Consider the following 21,100-nt stretch of genomic DNA (forward strand, 5'->3'; position numbering starts at 1 on the left):
TAGCCGTGCAAGTGTTCAACTGATTGGTCCAGATACCTCGCTCAGCAACTGGGAAGCAACTCCTCTTCCCATCAGAAAGGAGTCTTGGTAGCCTGTTTTGTTATTTTTTCTGTATTTGGATTATTTTAAGAGTTGTAATCCAGATATTTTAGTTTAATTGCTTTGCTGTGATGTTAACCCTTCTATCCTTTCAAATTCAATGAAATGAAGTTCCATTTTCGTAGTAAAATTCTATCTTTTTATTTCCCTAATTTTTGTTATTTTTTTTATCATTTTCAGTTTCGATAATGCTGGCTTTAAAAATATGACATGCATGCGGAATTCATGCCCAGATCTTAAAAAGCTGTCTAATCTCGAAATAATGAATCAAGAAGTTGAGTATGACGAAGATGAGGCTTTTAGAGAAATGAAAAGGCAATTGGATCAATTTGAGAATAAGCCTAAGCCTAACTTAAATGAAACTGAGGCAATTAACCTGGGAAGCCCTGAAGAAACCAGAGAAACAAAAATAAGCATTCATACTGAACAAAAGACGAGAGATGCCATAATTCAAGTTTTGTTCGAGTACAGAGATGTATTTGCTTGGTCGTATGATGACATGCCGGGTTTGAGTGCCGATCTAGTGGTCCATAAGCTTCCCACACATTCTAATTTTGCACCAATCCAGCAAAAACAAAGGAAGTTTAAGACAGACATGAGTGATAAGATTAAAGAAGAAATCACGAAGCAACTAAGTGCAAATGTGATCAGGGTCGTCCGATACACTACATGGTTAGCAAATGTTGTGCCAGTGCCAAAGAAGGATGGGAAAATCAGAGTTTGTGTTGACTATAGGGATTTAAACAAAGCAAGTCCAAAGGACAACTTTCCCTTACCCAACATTCATATCCTTGTTGATAATTGTGCTAAACATGAAATCCAATCTTTTGTGGATTGTTATGCCGGATATCACCAAATTCTGATGGATAAAGAAGATGCAGAAAAGACCGCCTTCACAACTCCATGGGGAACTTATTGTTATAGGGTCATGCCATTCGGTTTGAAGAATGCAGGGGCAACTTACATGAGAGCCATGACTACCATATTCCATGACATGATGCATAAAGAGATTGAAGTGTACGTTGATGATGTGATCATTAAGTCGAGAACACAAGCTTACCATGTGCAAGACTTGAAAAGGTTCTTTGAAAGGCTACGAAGGTACAATCTCAAACTCAATCCAGCCAAATGTGCATTTGGAGTTCCTTCTGGGAAGCTTTTGGGTTTTATAGTTAGTCGAAGAGGCATTGAGTTAGATCCCTCCAAGATAAAGACCATTCGAGAGCTGCCTCCCCCGAAGAACAAAACAGAAGTCATGAGTTTACTCGGGAGGTTGAATTACATTAGCAGGTTCATCTCGCAGCTTACAACCACATGTGAGCCTATTTTTAAGTTGTTGAAAAAGAACGCCGCTATCAACTGGACAGATGAGTGCCAAGAAGCTTTTGATAAGATCAAGGAATATTTGTCAAATCCCCCTGTTTTGGTCCCGCCGGAACCTGATAGGCCTTTGTTTTTATATCTGTCAGTAATGGATAGTTCCTTTGGTTGTGTTCTGGGTCAACATGATGCCACAGGCAAAAGGGAACAAGCAATATATTATTTGAGCAAAAAGTTCACCACTTATGAGGCCAAATACACTCTTTTGGAAAGAACATGTTGCGCTTTAACCTGGGTCGCCCAGAAGCTTAGGCATTATCTTTTGGCCTATACAACTTACCTCATATCCCGAATGGATCCCCTGAAGTACATCTTTCAGAAGCCGATGCCAACTGGCAAATTAGCAAAATGGCAAATCTTGCTCACAGAGTTTGATATTGTTTATGTCACTCGCACTGCCATGAAGGCACAAGCTTTGGCTGATCATCTGGCAGAAAACCCGGTTGATGATGAGTATGAGTCTTTGAACACATATTTCCTAGATGAAGAGGTTAATTTAGTTGAAGAAGTAGTCCAAGATGACAGTCAAATTTGGAAACTATACTTTGATGGGGCTGTCAACATCAAAGGCGTAGGGATTGGGACAATTCTGGTATCACCTACTGGGCAACATTACCCTGCCACGGTGCGACTTCGTTTTTTCTGTACAAACAATATAGCAGAATATGAAGCTTGCATCATGGGTCTGAACATGGCAATAAACCTAAATGTGCATGAATTGTTGGTGATGGGAGATTCAGATTTGCTTATTCGGCAGGCTCAAGGTGATTGGGAGACTTGAGACATCAAACTCATTCCATATAGACAATGTGTGGAGGATCTTAGCAAAAGGTTCAAGTCCATCGAATTCAGGTACATTCCCAGGTTTCACAATGAATTAGCTGATGCCTTGGCCACCCTGGCCTCAATGCTTCCATATTCGGGTAATACTCACATTGACCCATTAGAAATTCAAATTCGGGATCAACATGGTTATTACAATACAATTGAAGCAGAACCAGATGGTGAACCATGGTATCGTGATATTAAGCAGTTTCTGAAAACAAGAGAATATCCGGAACATGCTAATAGGGATCAAAAGAGAACTATTAGGCGACTCTCTAATGGTTTCTTTTTGAGTGGGGAAATCCTATACAAAAGAACTCTGGATTTGAATTTGTTGAGATGTGTAGATGCCAAAGAAGCTGAAATGATTATGAATGAGGTGCATTCGGGAGTTTGTGGTCCGCACATGAATGGATATGTTCTAGCAAAGAAAATCCTTCGGGCAGGATATTATTGGCTTACTATGGAATGAGATTGCTTTTGTTTTGTTCGCAAGTGCCACCAGTGTCAGATTCACAGTGATTTGATTCACTCGCCTCCTTCAGAGTTGTATCCTATGTCGGCTCCTTGGCCTTTTGTTGCTTGGGGAATGGACGTCATTGGCCCAATCGAGCCAAAAGCTTCAAATGGGCACAGATTCATCTTGGTTGCAATTGATTACTTCACCAAATGGGTGGAAGCTATTACATTGAAAGCATTTACCAAGAAAGCAGTAGTAGACTTTGTTCACTCCAACATTATCTGTCGTTTCGGTATTCCAAAAACCATTATTATAGATAATGCTGCTAATTTGAATAGTCATCTGATGAAGGAGGTATGTGAACAATTTAAAATTGAGCATCGCAATTCTACTCCTTACCGTCCCAAAGCTAATGGAGCTGTTGAAGCTGCAAATAAGAACATCAAGAAGATTCTTAGGAAGATGATCCAAGGGTCTAGACAATGGCACGAGAAACTACCTTTTGCTCTTTTGGGATACCGGACAACTGTCCGTACATCAGTTGGCGCAACGCCCTACTTATTGGTTTATGGAACTGAAGCGGTCATACCTGCTGAAATTGAGATTCCCTCTCTCCGAATCATTGTTGAAGCAGGGATTGAGGACACTGAATGGGTGAAGTCCCGATTGGAACAGTTGAATTTGATTGATGAAAAGCGTTTGGCGGCAGTTTGTTTTGGTCAGTTATACCAACAAAGAATGGCACGCGCTTACAATAAGAAAGTGCGCCCAAGAAAATTCGAGGTAGGACAACTTGTTTTGAAACGTATCTTTCCGCACCAGGAAGAAGCAAAAGGAAAGTTCGCACCGAATTGGCAAGGTCCTTACCTCGTCAAGAAAGTATTGTCAAAAGGAGCTCTACATTTGGTAGATATAGAAGGAAAGGTGACTGATATATCCGTCAACGCAGATGCGGTCAAGAGATACTATGTATGACATGGCTATGTTGGGGCATTCTTATATTTAGCATTCTCAGGTTGGGATGACGAAAGGCTATCATTCTCGCTACCCAAACACTGGTCAACCCTAGTTATCCCTTTGAAGCCTTGTTTATATTTCTTTGTTTTCCCCTCTTTTGGAACCAATGTACTTTAAAAAAAAAATAAAAAATAAAAATAACCATCAAAACAAGTTCATGTTCATTGAACTACGTTCGACCTGATTCCGAAAGGATACGTAGGCAGCCTCACTCTGGGGTTCGGTCACACCAAAACAAAAATCCACATGTACCCAGTATTCAAATAAACTGGGGCATGGTTTTATTTTATTTTCGATGGTTGTTCCATCAAAATGGGTCCAAAAGTTGTAATTCAGTTGAATATTTCTTTTTACCTTTCCCTGCTAAGACCTTCTGATCAACTTTCGAGAATGCTAAGTCAGTATACTACGGGTGATGCCTCAGTCATTGTAAAGAGAGAAAAATAAATGAGAGAGTCTTATTGGTGAAAACCCTCACGGGCATTATAAGGCAATGGTGAGTTGAGAGAAAGACAAATGAGAGAGGTCAATTGGTGAAAACCCACAAAGGGCATCATTGATCGATTTAGGTCTTCATATATCTTAGCACAAGCATGGTTAAGACAAAGAACTCAGTTTCAAAGTGAAGTTTACAACAGATTTCGAGAATTAGACGGTTCAAACGAATCAGGCATCCAGTCCAAAGTGCATGTCATGTTCATTGAAGTCAGCATATTTCCTCTAGATAAGTCCTTTCTTATTTTTTCTTCTGAAAGGGACACTTCTTGATTAAGTTGTAATATCTATTAGATCACCTTCTTGTTTTCTTTCGCATTACTTTTTTTGAGTCCCTTTCAGTATAATCTTGTCAAAGCAAAGCAAAGAAAAGGCCGCAAAATTGGTTACAGTTTCCCCGTTATATAAAGCAAAGATTGCTGGGCATAAACCGTATAGGAAAAGACATAAAGCCATCTGCGATTTTCCTTGACGAGAAAAAGGCTGGAAGGACTAAATAATGTTCCAAGGGTCAACAAAAGTTACTCAGTTAAAAGATTTTTGGGAAGCAAGGTTGTCTGCGCCATGAACACAAATGGTGATAGGCGCAAAATGGTTAGGTTTTGATGTTGAGAAAGAAGATCTCCAGAAAGAAAAGGCAGAATCTCCATGCAACTTGTACAATCATCGACGGAGTCAGTTTTTCTAACAAGTGTAATAGACGCAAGGTCAAGTCGCCCAAGAAATCAAGGCCACAAACCGACCACCATTTTAAAACTAACAAATCTTTCTTTGTTTAGAACAGGAACATAACAATTTTAGGAAACAGTTCGTGAAAAGACGAACACCACCAAGTGAAGTTCTCAAATCCTTGATTTTCTCCTAATACATGTAATCATGTTATTTTTAGTTTCATTATAGGGAATCAATACCCTATCTTCAATATAGGGTACTACATCCCCTGGTTGCATTTTTTAACATAGGGTACGACATTCCGTAGTAGCATCTCCGAGTGCCAAGAGCCTCATTTTATTGCCAACATAGGGTACGACATTCCCTAGTAGCATCTCAGAGAGCCACGAGCCTCATCTTATTGCCAACACATGGTACTACATCCCCTGGTTGCATTTCTCATTGCTAACATAGGATACGACATTCCCTAGTAGCATCTCAGAGAGCCACGAGCCTCATCTTACTGCCAAACATAGGGTACTACATCCCCTGGTTGCATTTTAGTGCCAACATAGGGTACGACATTCCCTAGTAGCATCTCAGAATGCCACGAGCCTCATCTTACTGCCAAACACAGGGTACTACATCCCCTGTTGCATTTTAGTGCCAACATAGGATACGACATTCCCTAGTAGCATCTCAGAGAGCCACGAACCTCATCTTATCACCAACACAGGGTACTACATCCCCTGGATGCATTACTTTTTGCCAACATAGGGTACAACATTCCCTAGTAGCATCCCAGAGTGCCACGAGCCTCATTTTTACATTCTGCCTACATAGGGTACGGTATTCCCTAGTAGCATCTCAGAGAGCCACGAACCTCATCTTATCACCAACACAGGGTACTACATCCCCTGGATGCATTACTTTTTGCCAACATAGGGTACAACATTCCCTAGTAGCATCCCAGAGTGCCGCGAGCCTCATTTTTACAGTCGACATAGGGTACGACATTCCCTAGTAACATCTCAGAACGCCATGAGCCTCATCTTATTTCCAACACAGGGTACTACATCCCTTGTCTGCATTACTTTCTGCCAACATAGGGTACGACATTCCCTAGTAGCATCCCAGAGTGCCAAGAGCCTCACCTTATTGCCAAATAGGGTACTACATCCCCTGGCTGCCTTACTTTCTGCCAACATAGGGTACGACATTCCCTAGTAGCATCTCAAAGTGCCACGAGCCTCATCTTATTGTCAACATAGGGTACTACATCCCCTGGTTGCCTTCCTTTTTATTAACATAGGGTACGTGTTTTTTTTTTCAATTCTTTATTCTGCAATAGCAAATATAGTTTAATGAATTTTCAATAACTCACAAAAATTTCCTAGAGCAAACTGGGGCAGAAATTTTTTTTTTTGTTCGTTTTGTTTGTTTCTGATGATTTGCAGGTTATTTTTGCAAAGTACGGATTGGATGTGCAAAAAAATAAGATTCCATCTCTCGCCAGAGAAAGTGGAACGTTTGATCTCAATACCAGCCGAACCAGCTTTGACATAATGCATGCTAAGACATAGGGTCTCAAGATCCATCTTCTCGTCATCTGATCGAGAATCAAGCCTCGGAGAATATTTCATAGTTTGTTACATCGAGAGCATCAAGTTTCAGTTTAAAGTCAATGAGGGAAGCAAGTCAAGAATCAAGACAAGACTCCAGATAGCATTTAGATAGAAATTTTGTAACTCTTAGATTTCAAGAGTATGTAATTTTCTTTTCACTTTGATGTAATAGTAGGAACCGCGGATCAGAACCTCGACGGAACTTCGCTCGGCTCTCCATCTAAGTATACTCTATCAGTCATTTTCCACTTGAACTACACGTGACCTGATACCCTTATAACCCGGGATATGTAGGCTGCCTACAACCAAGGCTCGGTCGCACTTTTTTCTTTTATCTTCTTTTCCTTTTTAAATAATAGTGAGGTCAAAAATCAGTCACCTTATTCATTTTCTTTGCTTGAAAACTCTTCATGTTTTCAAGCAAAGAGGGGCATGCTGTGAACACCTAATTTTTTACCGCACTCAAATTCTATACTATTTTAGTGGGTCTAAACTTAATATTTTAAACTTTTATCTTACTCTTAATAGGTTTTATTTAAAAAAAAAAAAAAAAAACTACAAAGATATTCACATACTTATAGTACAAATTTTATTTCTTTTTGTAAAGAGAAAAAGAAAATTTACAAAAAAAAAAAAAAAATTGGTTTTCTTTAATTAGAATTTTAATAAGTAAATTATAGTATCTTTATTAGTATCATTTAAAGTACATGTAAATATTTAATTTTTCTATATTGTAAGAAATGTTAGTTTATCTTCTTATTTAATATTTTAATTTATCTCCTAAAAAATGAATTCAAAAATCTGATTTTTAATTAGATAACAATCCCAATCCCATAAACCCCTATTTTTAGCCTAACTTCCCACCTTTTATGTCCCTCTTACTCACGTCTCTCACGTCCCAAGCCCATATCCCCATTTCCGTCACACACACACACACACACGCCCCCACCTTTCCACTTTTCTTCTCCATCAACACACATACTATTACACATGCTCTATATTAGACATACATTTAGATTAGAAAAGGGGGGGAGGAGGGAAAGACTTGACTGCGATCTAAAAGAAAAAAAGAACGAGAGAGAGAGGGACAGGAGGAAAAGATTTCATTGAGTGGAGAGTTTGAAAAACATTTGGCTTCTTTATTTCTTTAAAGAAACTTTAGAAAGAAAAATGGAGTTTGAATAGAAGCAAAGATTCGAGTGGACATTTGGTTACTGCTTTGGTTCCGATTCCGAGTTTTTGTCTCCTTTGGCTGCTGTCTTTCTCATTTGGAAATTTTGAAACTGAAGTTTGTACGTACCAGTTTTTACTATTATTGGTAAAGAAGCTTCACATTACAGGTTTTCTTCTAATCTTTTGTTTAATCTATTTTAATGTGTTTGTTGGAAGATAAACTGTAAATAGCTATTTTATAAGAATTAAGCTCTATTATAAAGTTATTGTGTTGCTATAGTTTATATATCATTTATTATCTGAGTAGTATTTGAGTTTTTAGTTTTCTCTTAATCCCTGTTGTGTATTTAAAATATTATTTCTTAAATATTGAGTGTTTAAGTATTTTCTATTTACTATTCTGGTTAAAATATTTTCTTAAATTTTTTGTGTTAAAATAATATCATTGGTAAATGGGTAAGAATAGTTCAATCAATAAAGTTATATCTGATGCCATAAAATTTATTAATAAGAAATACTGAAGCTAAAAATCAAGTCCATCATGAGTTTTTATGTTAAGTCTATTAATTTGCGGTAATACCACTTCTAAAAAAAAATAGTTTTACTTCCCTTCAAGAGTTCATGTAAACTCCATATAGTCTATTTTGGGTTTGGAGTTTATTTGAATTTTTCCTTTTATGTGTTATTTTTAATTTTTCTTTTCTTTTTTTTTCTAAAATTTTTGCAAAAGACTCACGTTACAAGTTTCAATGGAAGGTTGTGATATTTCTATTGATTAGTTTTCTTAGTTTTACATTGATCTCTCTTCCAATGTGACTAATAGTGAATATCTTATTTGGTTCAATTTGTAATGTGATTTTCTTTTCTTTTTAATATTCTTTTATTTTATCATGCTTGGATTCTGGTTTGGAATTGTGGGACATTTATTCTTTTTATTTTTGTGTAATGATGTACCGAAACAAATGGGTTTATGGGAGAGTACAGCTCATTGAGCCATTTCAAGGATTGTATATATATAAAAATTAATTGTGAGGGAGCGAGATGAGTTAGGAACTAATTCAAGACTCGTGGTAAATATAAAATATAAGTATAAATAAATGTTTTGGATCTTAAAAAAAAAAAACAAATAGTCATGAACTAATTCAAGACTCGTTTCAATAAGTAATAAAGTAATAATAATAAAATATGCAAATAAACAAAATACTTTGAATACTTTAGTATGCTTTAGGTGCGTGTTAACCAATCAATTATTGTAATTATGTATACGTTCGCGTGACATAATTATGATTTTCCAAATTAAAGGCAAAGGATGCGTTCGCGCGACCTTGACAAAACAATCCTTAAAAATAATAAAGTGTTATTGATTGTGTACACGTACGCGTGACATGATTCATGACACACCAAACAAAACGAATACACGTACGCGTGATTCGTTTCAAAATAATTCCATAATTACAAATAATAAAGCAATTAAAAGCGGTAAAAAGGTAAATGTACATAGGTTCTAAAATGAGTAATTAAACCATTTAATTAAGTCAGGTATGATTAAAGCGACCGTGCTAAAACTACGGAATTCGAGAGTGCCTCACACCTTCTCTCGGATTAACAGAATTCCTTACCCGGTCTTCTGTGTTCGCGGACCGTAAAACAGAGTCAAATTTCCTCGATTTGGGATTTAAAATAAATCGGTGACTTGGGACACCAGAAATTATCCCAAGTGGCGACTCTGAATCTAATAAAACATCCCATTTCGATTAATGTCACTTAAATTGGAAAAACTCCTTTGATTCCATTCCCCCGGGTAAAAGGAGGTGTGACACAACCAACTCAATAAGTAGCAAATCAAACCTTTGGACTGAAAGGTAGTGACGAACTCAACCGGCACAGTTCAATATAGAAATAACAGTGCAGAAACGTAGGCATGCTTTCAAGTTCAATAGATAACTCAAACAGTAAAATAGATCAACTCTGAATGATATGCAGAATATAACTCCTCTACTTCAACATGTCAATGCACATGCTGTATGTGATGCACCATGCTGATAGCCTCATGTTCTCACACTCTCAAATGCTCAATCACTCGGTACTGTATATGGCCCATACGGCCCAGTAAAAGATCCATCTCAGAATATATATACATCACTGACCATCAGTCACCCAGTACCGATTAGGACCAATCCAGCCCGTGGAAAAGATCCATCTCCAGGTATATAATGTTTCGGACAAGATCCATGTCCAGGGAAGATCCATCCCTCAATAATATCAATTGCGCTCATTAGGGGTGTGTGCAGACTTCGGAGGGGCTCCTTCAGCCCAAGCGCTCATAAATCAGTATATCCGCTGCGGCGTGCAGCCCGATCCCATGAATGTCACTCATAATCAGGCTCTCGGCATAACTCGGTAATCAAACTCTCTAGTCTCACTCACGGGCTCACAAATATCATGAAACTATCCCGAACATGATATGATGTAATAATAAATAATAACAGAGACTGAGATATGTTGTGAAATGAATGAATATGACTGAGTACAAAATATCAATGAGATCAGTAAGTCAACAGCAAGAAACGACCACTATGGGTCCCAACAGTACTAGCATATAGCCTAAACATGATCTCTAGCATGATTAACAACTCAATTATATTATCACATGGTGAAAACACGAATATCAATAAGATAGAACCACTTTACAGTGCCATGGAATCAACCAGGTCACAAAACCCCAAAGCCCATTCGACCACGAGTCTAACCATACCAAATTTATCAAAATCCGACATCAAATCGCCACTCAAACCCCCAAAATCAACTCACTAAATCCCTAGCCTCAAACCCCCAAATTTCACCTCAAAAATACACCAACTAGGTGAAAAATTCAGTGGGGAAACATAATTATTGAAGAAAAAAAACCACAAGGAGCTTACCTCAAGAATCTCTTCAAAACCCTCTCAAAAACCTCCAAATTCCGAGCTCAAAATGTTAGAAATGGCAAAAATCTCGGAACCTTCGTTTATATAGATTCTGCCCAGGCCTTCCGCACATACGGCCAAAATCCGCTTATGCGGTGAAAATTCCACTTCTACAGAAGCCACTTAGCCCTAGTTGCCTCCGCTCTTGCGGCGTCTGACCCGCATCTGCGGCCTCGCAGGTGCGGGAAAATCATCGCACCTGCGACCCCCTGTTCCTCTCTTCCTTGCCCGCTTCTGCGGCTTCTTTCCCGTTACTGCGGGCTCGCACCTACGGTGCCCACTCCGCAGGTGCGATTACACCAGCAGTAACAAAACTTCAGCTGCTTCTCTAACTTAATTCCAAGTCCGTTAACCACCCGAAATCAACCCGAGGCCCCCGGGACCTCAACCAAACATACCAACAAGTCCTAAAACATGATAAGAACTTAGTCGAACCTCGAATCACCTCAAACAACATTAAAAATACGAATTGCACATGGATTCAAGCCTAATGAACTTTGAAATTTCTAAATTTTACAAACGACGCCGAAACCTATCAAATCACGTCCGATTGACTTCAAATTTTGCACACAAGTCACAAATGACACTTCGAACATACTCCAACTTCTGGAAATCCAATCCGACTACGATATCAAAAAGTCCACTCCCGGTCAAACTTTTCAAAATTCCAACTTTCGTCATTTCAAGCCTAATTCTACCACGGACCTCCAAATCACAATTCGAATACGCTCCTATGTCCAAAATCACCTAACGGAGCTAACAGAATCATCAAAATTCAAATCCGAGGTCGTTTACACATAAGTCAACATCCGGTTAACTTTTCCAACTTAAACTTTCAATTATGAGATTAAGTGTCTCAATTCACTCTGAAATCTCTCCGGACCCGAACCAACTAACCCGATAAGTCATATAACAGCTATAGAGCACAAAAGGAGCAGAAAATGGGGAAATGGGGCTACAACTCTCAAAATAACCGTGCGGATCGTTACAATTGTACCGTGGGTTTAAAGACGCGGAATTGAAGTAGAACTGAAATTATCTGCATTCTGAGGTTATCCATAATGTTTCGAACAAAAGTTATTGTCTTCATTCAACTTCTGCTAGTCCTTAACTTCATATATATATATATATATATATATATATATATATATATATATATATACTTATTTATTTATTTTGCTAAGGAGTCCTTCTGATATTATTGGGATAAGATTGTAGAGCTTCGTACACTTAAGAGTTAAGACCAAATGTGGTAAGATCAATCCATTCTCTTTAGTCCGTATGTCTAACTCCCAAAGTTTAAACAGGGGGAGTTATGACCCGTTTATTGATTTGGCCCAATGAATGAATAAAATATGACTCCTAAAATTATTTTTAACTTTAGCTATATAATAAGTGAGAGTTTTGGTACTACGAAGGGTAAAACAATAATTAACAAATAATTCTATTCTATTCTACTACTATATAATAAATGAGAGTTTTGGTACTAGGAAGGGTAAAACAGTAATTAAAAATAATTCTAGCTTCATATGTGACGTCATCTTGGCATGGTTTTTTTTATTATGGACACCCTTTTGCCCTTGCTTTATGGATATATTACATTAGTTGGCTTAATGTATCTAGAAAATAAACCTCTTTTTGAGCCTGTTTTGGTAAATTAATTCTTCTTGGAGTTTCTGCATCAGTCTACACTCTCGATCACTATACCTCCAGTCATCTTCTAACTTTACCCAACAACCCATATGGTTTAACTTGAAAAGTATCAATTCTCAAGTTGAAGTTCAAGATTACACAAACAAAGAGTCAACTGATTGCTTTTCTTTGAGGTAGGTTTATGTTATCTTTTCCGTTTCAATCTTTTTGGTTCTTGGGTTTCTTTTTGTTGATTTTCTGTTTGATAGAGTTGATGTTTCTTTCAAATTTTGTTGTTTTGTTTGGTATTTGGTTCATATAATGTTGCATCTATTGTTTTAACTCTGCTGAATTTTCTGCATTTTATTTTGATGGATTCTTGCAAGTCTTTTTCTTCTAACTTCATCCCTTCTTCCAGCCTCACTGATGATACTTATTGATGGATATTATGGGTCATCTGCACTTACTGATTGTGATCTATATTGTTGTTCTTGTGGAATGTCTCACTGTGGGCATCCGCTTAAATAAGAAATAAAAGCAAATTAAGGTGATCAATATATTAATATCAAGCATCATCTTTATATTTTTATTGTTATGGTAACCTCGATGACAAGTAATTATAATATTTTATCAGGATAAATGATTAGCCTTTTTATACTGGTAAAGTTTTCAAGTATTTTCTGATTTTTATTCAAATATATTTTTCTGGGTGTCAGAGAAAATGGGAAGACTTTATGGCTGGAAAAAGGTTATGAAATAGCAAAGAAAGAGTGGTTCATTATATTGTTCAATTCACCATCTATTACAACTGCTTATGGTTCTAATTGCCTCGATTACCTTCGTCATACGTTAGAATAGTTCGTGAATGCCGGTAAATTTGTATAAATTTATTTGTGTCGTGAAAGTTATTATGGTAGGCTGAAGTAACTTGTATAATGTCTATCCATGTTTCAGTTCCAGTGGTCTATCCAATAGATATACGAGCATGCCTTTGTATGGTCCATAACCTAAAAATATGGGAAATGTCCCCTTTTATGAGGAAAAAAAGAATATATTGGATGAAACTTACCGATGACCAATTACTCATATATAATTTTGCTTGTAGAAAACTAATTAGTCCCTCTTAGATAGATTGATTCAAACTAAGCCTATACATTTGTAAGTTTTTATTTTTAAAGGTCATAAAATTTGGCCCAAAAAATAAGATGTTGGCTACATGGAAGGAAGAAATAAATCTACACAAAACTCTTTCACTTGTGCCACAAAATTCTGGTATTGTGCAAATATGGATACAATATCTCCTCCGATCTCTCACTGACTTGTAATCACATTATCATATTTTCTTATAATATTTTTGGTGTTCAAATATATAGTTTTGCCAAGTTAGTAGTGCATTATAGATCTTATAGCTTAATTTTTGGAGCAACATTAATATATTGGACATTTGAAGGACTTGTATACTATGTTGGATATGGTATCAAGTAATAGGAATGATTATCGCGACAGAACAACCTATTTTAAAGAATGCACTCTTCATTCTTATATTTTTTGAGATAGTGACTGTCAAATTATTTCTATCCTCCAAATAAACGCAGCAGACACTAGACACCAGACATGATCATGAACATGTATTTGCCTTAGCATTGTCAACAGCTCATATTATTCTTGCTCTCTTTGAGCTAGGGCGAGTGGCTACTGCTTCTTATTTCTAGGTGGATCATGGATAATGTTCTTAAGTTTTCTTATCATGCGAAATTAGAATGGAAAGCCAACAGGAAAAATGTAAAGCATTATGATAAAGATAAAGATCAGTTCTTAAGTTTTCGTAAGAACTGATCTTGTGTGCTTTCTTTTTGATTATCACGCGGTCCCTTTTGTCAGTTACACCTTTCATCCCTTTTATAAGGCAGTGCATCAAATTTTGGCAATTAAGGTTCTTTAACCTTGGCGGTAAACATTAACTTTGGCCAATCGACTGACTACAAATAATTAAAATAACTTGAGCGTTAGTGATCTTTTCCAACCTCGACAATCATTTTGGAACCAGCTGTCCTCCAGTTCTTTTATGATAGTTAGATAAGAGGTAATATATACATTAAGAAAACTGGAAAAACTTAAGCCATATATTACTACTTTCGGATTGTGTCTTTTACTTTGAAAACTTCTTCGCTTCACCAACGTAACTTTTGTACATGACAAAAAAGGGAGTTGATTTTTATTCATGTGCCACCTTTGGCTCATAATTTCAGGTTCTATTTTCCTTACTACTTGCCAACAGATTGGTCTATTTTTATTTTAAAGAGTTATAACATCGTTTTCTTTGTGCTGTAGTTTTCATGATGTCCAGACTTAAATGCATGTGGTAACAGGTGGTAAACACAATAGATTGGACAAACTGAAGTGCCACTCAAATGGTGGCATCCCCCGAAAGGCCTCCACGTTCAGGAAATCATATGGGTACACTAGCGTATTGTTTTTTTTTTCAAATAAAAATCATGATCTTTGCCATGTCACTACAGACTCCGATAGAAGGGACTAGATTAATTTTTTGATAGTTATTCTAGGATTTCCTGCAGCTTTGATTAACTTTTTAGCTGATTCTGTACATGCATATCTTTATCGACTATTTTCTGTCAATTCAATGGGTATATAGAAGAACTCATTCAGTGTACGTAAAGTTTCTAGAATAGAAAGCCTCCACAGATTAGCATTACTGCACAATATTCTGTAATTTTCTTTAATTGCCTTTCACTACTTACTTTTGTTCTACATTAGAGTTGGTAAAATAAGTTACTTCTAGATCATTTCTTAAACAGTAGCAACAAGGCATTTTATTCTAATTTTGAAGACTTATTTTATCACATAAAAAGAAAAAAGATCATTTGAGGATAATGTGAATGATTGATAACATGACAATAGCCAAATTTAGCAACATGCACATGAGATAGAAATTATGCTCATATAGTTTTTAGGTAAAAATTATATTTGCTCTCTTGGTAAAAGTGTTACAACTGGTATTTGATAGCAGACATAAGTGGATACAGAAGTTCTGAATCTGAGGACTTCAACATGCGCATGAAATAGAAGTTCTGCCAAGAATTGTTGATGGAGAGGCATGAATAATTTACTGAGAACTAGCAACAAGTATCTGGAAGGGGAGCCTTGGCGTAAAGTTGCTGACATGTGATTAGGAGGTCACGGGTTCGAGCTGTGAAAACAGTCTCTTGTAGAAATGCAGGGTAAAGGTGCGTATGATAGACCCTTGTGGTCCGACCCCTTCCCCGTATCCCGCGCATAGCGGGAGCTTGCTGCCCTTTTAGCAACAAGTATCTGACATAGGTAACATACTTGAACGTAAATTCTTACTCCCTGGCCTTCACTTCTCGGTCTTCAGTTCCTATGTGTACCTTACCAGTCCCTGTCCCAACGTTTGAATATATGGAGGATGTGTGACCATATAACGTTTGAATTGTGGGGGGGACTTTTGGCCATATTTTCTTTTCGCATTATTTGTCATTTTGATTTCGTTTGTTTGATTCCAAAAGAAAAGAGGGAGCGCTGCCAATTTTTATCTTTAAGAAATATTTATTTCATTTTTTAATCTTGTAGCATTGGTGCAGACACTACAGCACTAGGGTGGTTGATGGTTTCTTTGGGGCAAAAAGAGCTCTTGAGTCCTAAAGGATCGAGTGTCTATTAATAATTTCTAAAATATTGGGAGTATTAACATCCGAAAATTTCCACTTTTATATTTCATTCCCGCTCTTCTTTCTTTTCTTTTCTTCTCTTCTTCTTCCTCTTTAAATCTTTGCGTTTTTCTTTTCTTCTTATTCTTCATCTTCCTCCTTCCTTCTCTTTTCTGGCATAGTTTCTCTTCTTTTTCTTCTGCCCTTTCATCTTTTTCTTCTGATTAAAGGATCGGGTGTTTAAATATTTGTTAGTTGTTTGAAGGAGGAGAATGAGGCATAAGGGAGGGGGAGGGAGGGAGTAGGGGAGTTTGTGTAAATAAGAAAATTTTAGATTTTTAAAAATATATATGCGCACTATCTACCAATTTTTTCTTAAGACTTGAATCTTTGACACTAAATAAAGTTGGACTCAAAGGTCCCATATAATCTTTTGCCCCAATTTAGTAAGTTCAGAATCCATTACAGAGCATCATACACTTTGAATTATCACAAAGTTTAATACAATTAGAATCTGATTCTTGGTGGCTACATTTACCGTCATTCTTACACAAAATGCTCCAGCATCCGTGCAGTATGATACACGCGAAAGCTCCAAGTAAAACTAAGCAAATAACCAAACAAATGCGACGCTTAATCTTTGTGTAAGGATCTTCCCAATATTGTTGATCTTCCCTGTTCAAATGTAATTGATCACCAACAACCTGGGGAGAACACTGAGCTGGTTGAGGAGTAGTATGAGCAGATAAAAATTCAGAATTTGAGTCAAATGGTAACGTAAGGTCATTGTATTCTTTCCAAGCAATATCATAATGGCTCAAAGTTTCTATGTACTCTCTTCCTATTGAATATATTGCGAAAAGATTGATAATGGCAGCGAATAGGGAGAGAGTGAAAAGGAACCATCGGTTGGAACAATTGAGGGATGAAGCATTGGATATGGAAGCTAAGATGACACCTTGGAAGATGAAATAATAGTTTGCAAGTTGGAAAACAATGTTTTGGAGATTATGAAGGCGATCTTTGTGCTTGTCAATACGCTTATCCATTGCTTCTACCATCATTTGCCTTCGTGCATTATCAATTGCTCCTCCAGTATCCATTATTAGAGAATATCTATGCAAGTTTTATATATGTATATATAGGGCATGTAGTAGGTTAGTATTGTCAGTGGCGGAGGCAAGATATTTGCGAAGGGGATTCAAAAATTTTAAAAATCAAATACACAATGAAGCTAGCCAACCAAAAAAAAAATAGATGCTAACATATTTCATTAATAGAAAGAAAAGTTCTCAACATAAACATAGTGTTAAGATAAACTGATCATAGTAACAAGACTTTCAAAACAGAAAATACAAAAAACAAGTCTTGTGTTAGTTATAAGGAGTTAGTGACTAATGAGATCAACAAAAAATAACTAAATACATTATTACAACTGCACTCGACGAGGTTTCATATCTTGAAATGTTTTAATAATAGCCTCATTAGAAATACTATCAAACACATTTTTTTTTCTACATAGCACCAAACAACCGCTAAAGAACTCATCATTCATTCGACTTCGTAAGTCATTCTTGATAAACTTCATCGCCGAAAAAGCTCTTTCAACTGATGCAGTAGCAACAGGCAGAAGCAAAGCAAGTTTCACTAAGCGAAATATAAGAGAATAATTTGAATGATTGTTTGTCTGAACTAATTTTTTTGAAAGATCACAAAGCCCATGTAGATCGGAGAATCTTTCATCAACATCACGAACATCAATAATATAACTTGCAAGCTGATTCTCAAGAGCACCCATACTAAATTCATCAAAGTCATTAGGATATAACTCTGCCATTCTCATTATTTTCTTGATGTCAAAACTTGAAAATGAGTTAATTGGATTCAAACAAGCAATTCCATGAAGCAAATAAGTTGTCACTTCGTCAAAACGTTCATTAAATTCTTGAATTTGCCAATCAATAATTTTGTAAAATATTTTAACCCGATAATGATGTGAGGCTGTACAATCAGCAGGTTTGCGGCGTGATCTTAAAGAACTAACATATGGCTCATCAAAGTGAGGTATCAAAATATTATATTTGATACAAAATGCAGATATCTTAGCAATAAGAGATTCTCATTCCTCTTTCCTTAACTTTTGCAACCTTTTCTTTTCTACTTCAACAAGTAGCATGGTATTTGCAATGTCTTGCTCTTTTTTTGGTAAGAATTTATTGAGCTCATTTGTCATTGCTAAAATATTTCTCATCAAATATAACATGAATGCACCCTCAAATGTTTGACAAGCCCTGAGATATCATATTGCCTTGGCTCTTTCTTCTGTAGAATGTGTATCAAGAACAAGCGATTCAAGAACATCAAGAATAGAGCCAAACATCATAATAAAAATATTAAAAGATTTAAAGTGATATCCCTAACGAGTATCACATGCTCTTGAAAGACCAAGTTCTTGATTCAAGCCCCTACCGGTTGTAAGCTCACCCATATCTAATGCCTCTTGAATTCTTTCTTTTTGAGATTCTCGAAATTCATCCATACGCTTAAAAGAAGATCCCAATATATTCAAAATATTTGAAACCAATACTACAAGTTCCCCCACTTGAAGACATTTCTTAAAAACCGCAACAAGGGTAAGTTGGAGTTGATGAGCAAAACAATGAATGGAATGAGCCGATCTACTTTCTCGCTTAATCAACATTTTAAGACCATTAATCTCACCTTGTATATTGCTTTCCCTATCGTAATATTGTTTACGCACATATGATAGACTTAAGGAGTGTTGAGCAAGTAAATTAACAATTGCACTCTTCAAAGATGAAGTACTAGTATTTTGAACATGAACAACATCAATAAGTCGCTCCATCACAAATCTCATTATATCAATATAACGTAAGACAATAGCCATTTGCTCCTTACAGGACATATCAAAAGATTCATCAACTAGTAAGGCAAAGTAATCACCATTTAGTTCCTCAATTATAGTTTTAGTTGTTTCTATCTTACATGCAGTAACAATGTCTTTCTGAGTTATCGGAGAAGTCATTTGATCATTTTGAGGAGCATGTTCCAGTACATAATCACGAATATTATCACACACTTTTGCATACCATAAGAGAGTTTGATAAAAATTACCCCCTACTAAGTGAAGACTTAGATTCATCATGACCTCGAAATGCTAAACCTTGAGTTATAAGAAGTCTTACTACAATAACTGAAGCAGTTAAGCGAATCCAATACTCATGTTTAAGTTGATTAGATTGTCTCTCAAATGAAGATTGAATAGACCATTATTTCAGAATAATAGCAAGCAGCAACAACAAGGTAGAGAGATTGAAGAGAGAGAGAGAGGAGTGAGCTAGTGAGGCAACGAAGAGATAGAGAGAGAGAGAGATTTAGGGATTTTAACCCAAAGTCAGTCACATTTTTTGGGAAAAACATATTAAAAACGAAGTCGTTTCGTTTAAAATTAAAAAAAACATCTTAGGTAAAAAGAATTAGATTGCAATTGACAGGAACTGAACCTACGACCTTCTATAAAATCTGAACACCCTTGACCACTAAGCCAAGCTTGTGTCAAGGGGGTTCGACATATTATATCTATACGTAAAAATGAAAATTACCCCTATATAAACAATGCAATTTTTCCTAAATCCGCCCCCGGGTATTGTACGCATTTTTTATTCTCTAAACTATTTCCTACCATCTCATTAAATATGAGGACCTTTTTGTCCTTCTACCAAAAGTTCTCGCAATTCCCTCTTTAATTCCTCTTCTCTACTATTCCCCTTCGATACAAACTCTTCAGATTCCTTGACGGCGAACAACAAATTAAATATTAGGTCTCTACTTATTTGCAAAACATAAATTTTAAATCCATATATTAATTATTATATCTAAGTGCACATTCTTTCCGGTTATTTTCTTACTGATAATTTGGATTCAAGATTTTTGAGATTTAAATTTGGATCTATAGAACTTTGGGTATTCAAGAAGATCCTTTTTTTTTTTTTAAATAAAAAAATCTAAGATAGTGTTTGGATTCGATTATTTCCATTCCAAGTATATTTTCCTTTCTTGGTTTACCTCGTAATTATTTAAGTGAAAGTTGCAATATTTAGCGTTGGGTATTTGTTATTATTTGTTAGAAATGAAATTATAGAGATGGGTTTGGGGAATATGTAGTGGAATGATGAGGATAAGGCTATGGTGACAGCTAACTAGGAACAAAACCTTTAGATTGCTTAATGTCCATTTCTGTTTCATACAATATTACTTTAATGGCAATGGAAAGTGATGAGAATCTGCACATTTGAAAGGGACTTTGACTTTTGGAACTGTTATGCGCGAGAATTTTAGAATTTTTTTGGTGAAAAGACAAAAGAGTCCTTGCATTTAATGAGATGGTAGGAAATAGTAAGGGTAATTTAGAGAATCAAAATTTAGAGAATCAAAAGATGCATATATATATATATATATATATATATATCTTCTTTTGTCAGGAATATTTGTCTTTCATCTTGATTCATTACTTAATATTTGTATTGAATTTTGGAACAACTAGGTCTTCATTTAAAATTTTTGGTAGGATAGTGGTAGTTGAAATATATTTTCAGCTAATATAATAGTCAAGTCGAGACCTAATCAGAAAGTTTGAAAGGAATAACGTGCTTTGGGAAGACCCTTAAAGTGCGGTGGTACTTTCTTAAAATTTCTATCAGATTCATTTAATTGAGGCACCTAATGCAAGAAAGACCAGTTATGTTGACCACAATTTAATCTCATATTGGTCGGATGCTTCACCTATTCAACTGATGTGAATGCGGCTGAGGCAATTCCTCGGCTGCACACACGATGTCTAATAAAGGAAAATATTGTTTCCCAACTCTAACCAAAATAAGTCTTACAACCCCAACTACCAAATTAGACCCAACGGCGGTCGACCTCTCCCATCTCCGCGATAACATTCTTCTAATTCTCCTGGCATATATATATCTATACTCCTAAATTGCATAGTATAAATTTAATATATCAATTCTACTCCATTATGATCTAATTTTGACGAGCCAGAATGAAGGTTTCTTCTATATC

The 21,100-nt window shown here is 36.2% G+C and overlaps 3 protein-coding genes and 1 long non-coding RNA gene across 4 annotated transcripts; 2 read left to right on the forward strand and 2 right to left on the reverse strand.

The window, feature by feature from the left end:
* Positions 1-272: 272 nt before the first annotated feature.
* Positions 273-3,903, forward strand: LOC138896900 (uncharacterized). Its single transcript, XM_070182502.1, has 4 exons — positions 273-1,567; positions 2,318-2,450; positions 2,529-2,755; positions 3,122-3,903. Exons 1-4 carry the CDS (start codon positions 305-307, stop codon positions 3,737-3,739), a joined length of 2,241 nt encoding a protein of 746 aa, XP_070038603.1. The 5' UTR covers positions 273-304; the 3' UTR covers positions 3,740-3,903.
* Positions 3,904-11,916: 8,013 nt separating this feature from the next.
* On the forward strand, positions 11,917-14,994 carry LOC104099095 (uncharacterized). Its single transcript, XR_686920.4, has 2 exons — positions 11,917-12,517; positions 14,655-14,994. It is a non-coding gene; the product is annotated as an uncharacterized lncRNA (long non-coding RNA).
* A 2,444-nt stretch (positions 14,995-17,438) lies between these two features.
* On the reverse strand, positions 17,439-17,846 carry LOC138897811 (uncharacterized). Its single transcript, XM_070183828.1, has one exon. The coding sequence runs from the start codon at positions 17,844-17,846 to the stop codon at positions 17,439-17,441; it is 408 nt and encodes a 135-aa protein (XP_070039929.1).
* A 579-nt stretch (positions 17,847-18,425) lies between these two features.
* Positions 18,426-19,055, reverse strand: LOC104099096 (uncharacterized). Its single transcript, XM_009605996.1, has one exon. The coding sequence runs from the start codon at positions 19,053-19,055 to the stop codon at positions 18,426-18,428; it is 630 nt and encodes a 209-aa protein (XP_009604291.1).
* Positions 19,056-21,100: the final 2,045 nt, after the last annotated feature.

Source organism: Nicotiana tomentosiformis, chromosome 8 (genome assembly GCF_000390325.3).
Source record: "Nicotiana tomentosiformis chromosome 8, ASM39032v3, whole genome shotgun sequence".
NCBI classification, from domain to species: Eukaryota; Viridiplantae; Streptophyta; class Magnoliopsida; order Solanales; family Solanaceae; genus Nicotiana; species Nicotiana tomentosiformis.

Bases quoted from the DNA above. Each gene is read 5' to 3' on its own strand.
- LOC138897811 (XM_070183828.1), bottom strand. From the start codon at position 17,846: ATGGCAGAGTTATATCCTAATGACTTTGATGAATTTAGTATGGGTGCT.
- LOC104099096 (XM_009605996.1), bottom strand. From the start codon at position 19,055: ATGACTTCTCCGATAACTCAGAAAGACATTGTTACTGCATGTAAGATA.
- LOC138896900 (XM_070182502.1), top strand. From the start codon at position 305: ATGACATGCATGCGGAATTCATGCCCAGATCTTAAAAAGCTGTCTAAT. The intron at 1,568-2,317 runs GTAATGGATAGT...AAAAGGTTCAAG, and splicing joins CTTTGTTTTTATATCTGTCA to TCCATCGAATTCAGGTACAT. The intron at 2,451-2,528 runs GTTATTACAATA...TGAAAACAAGAG, and splicing joins TCAAATTCGGGATCAACATG to AATATCCGGAACATGCTAAT.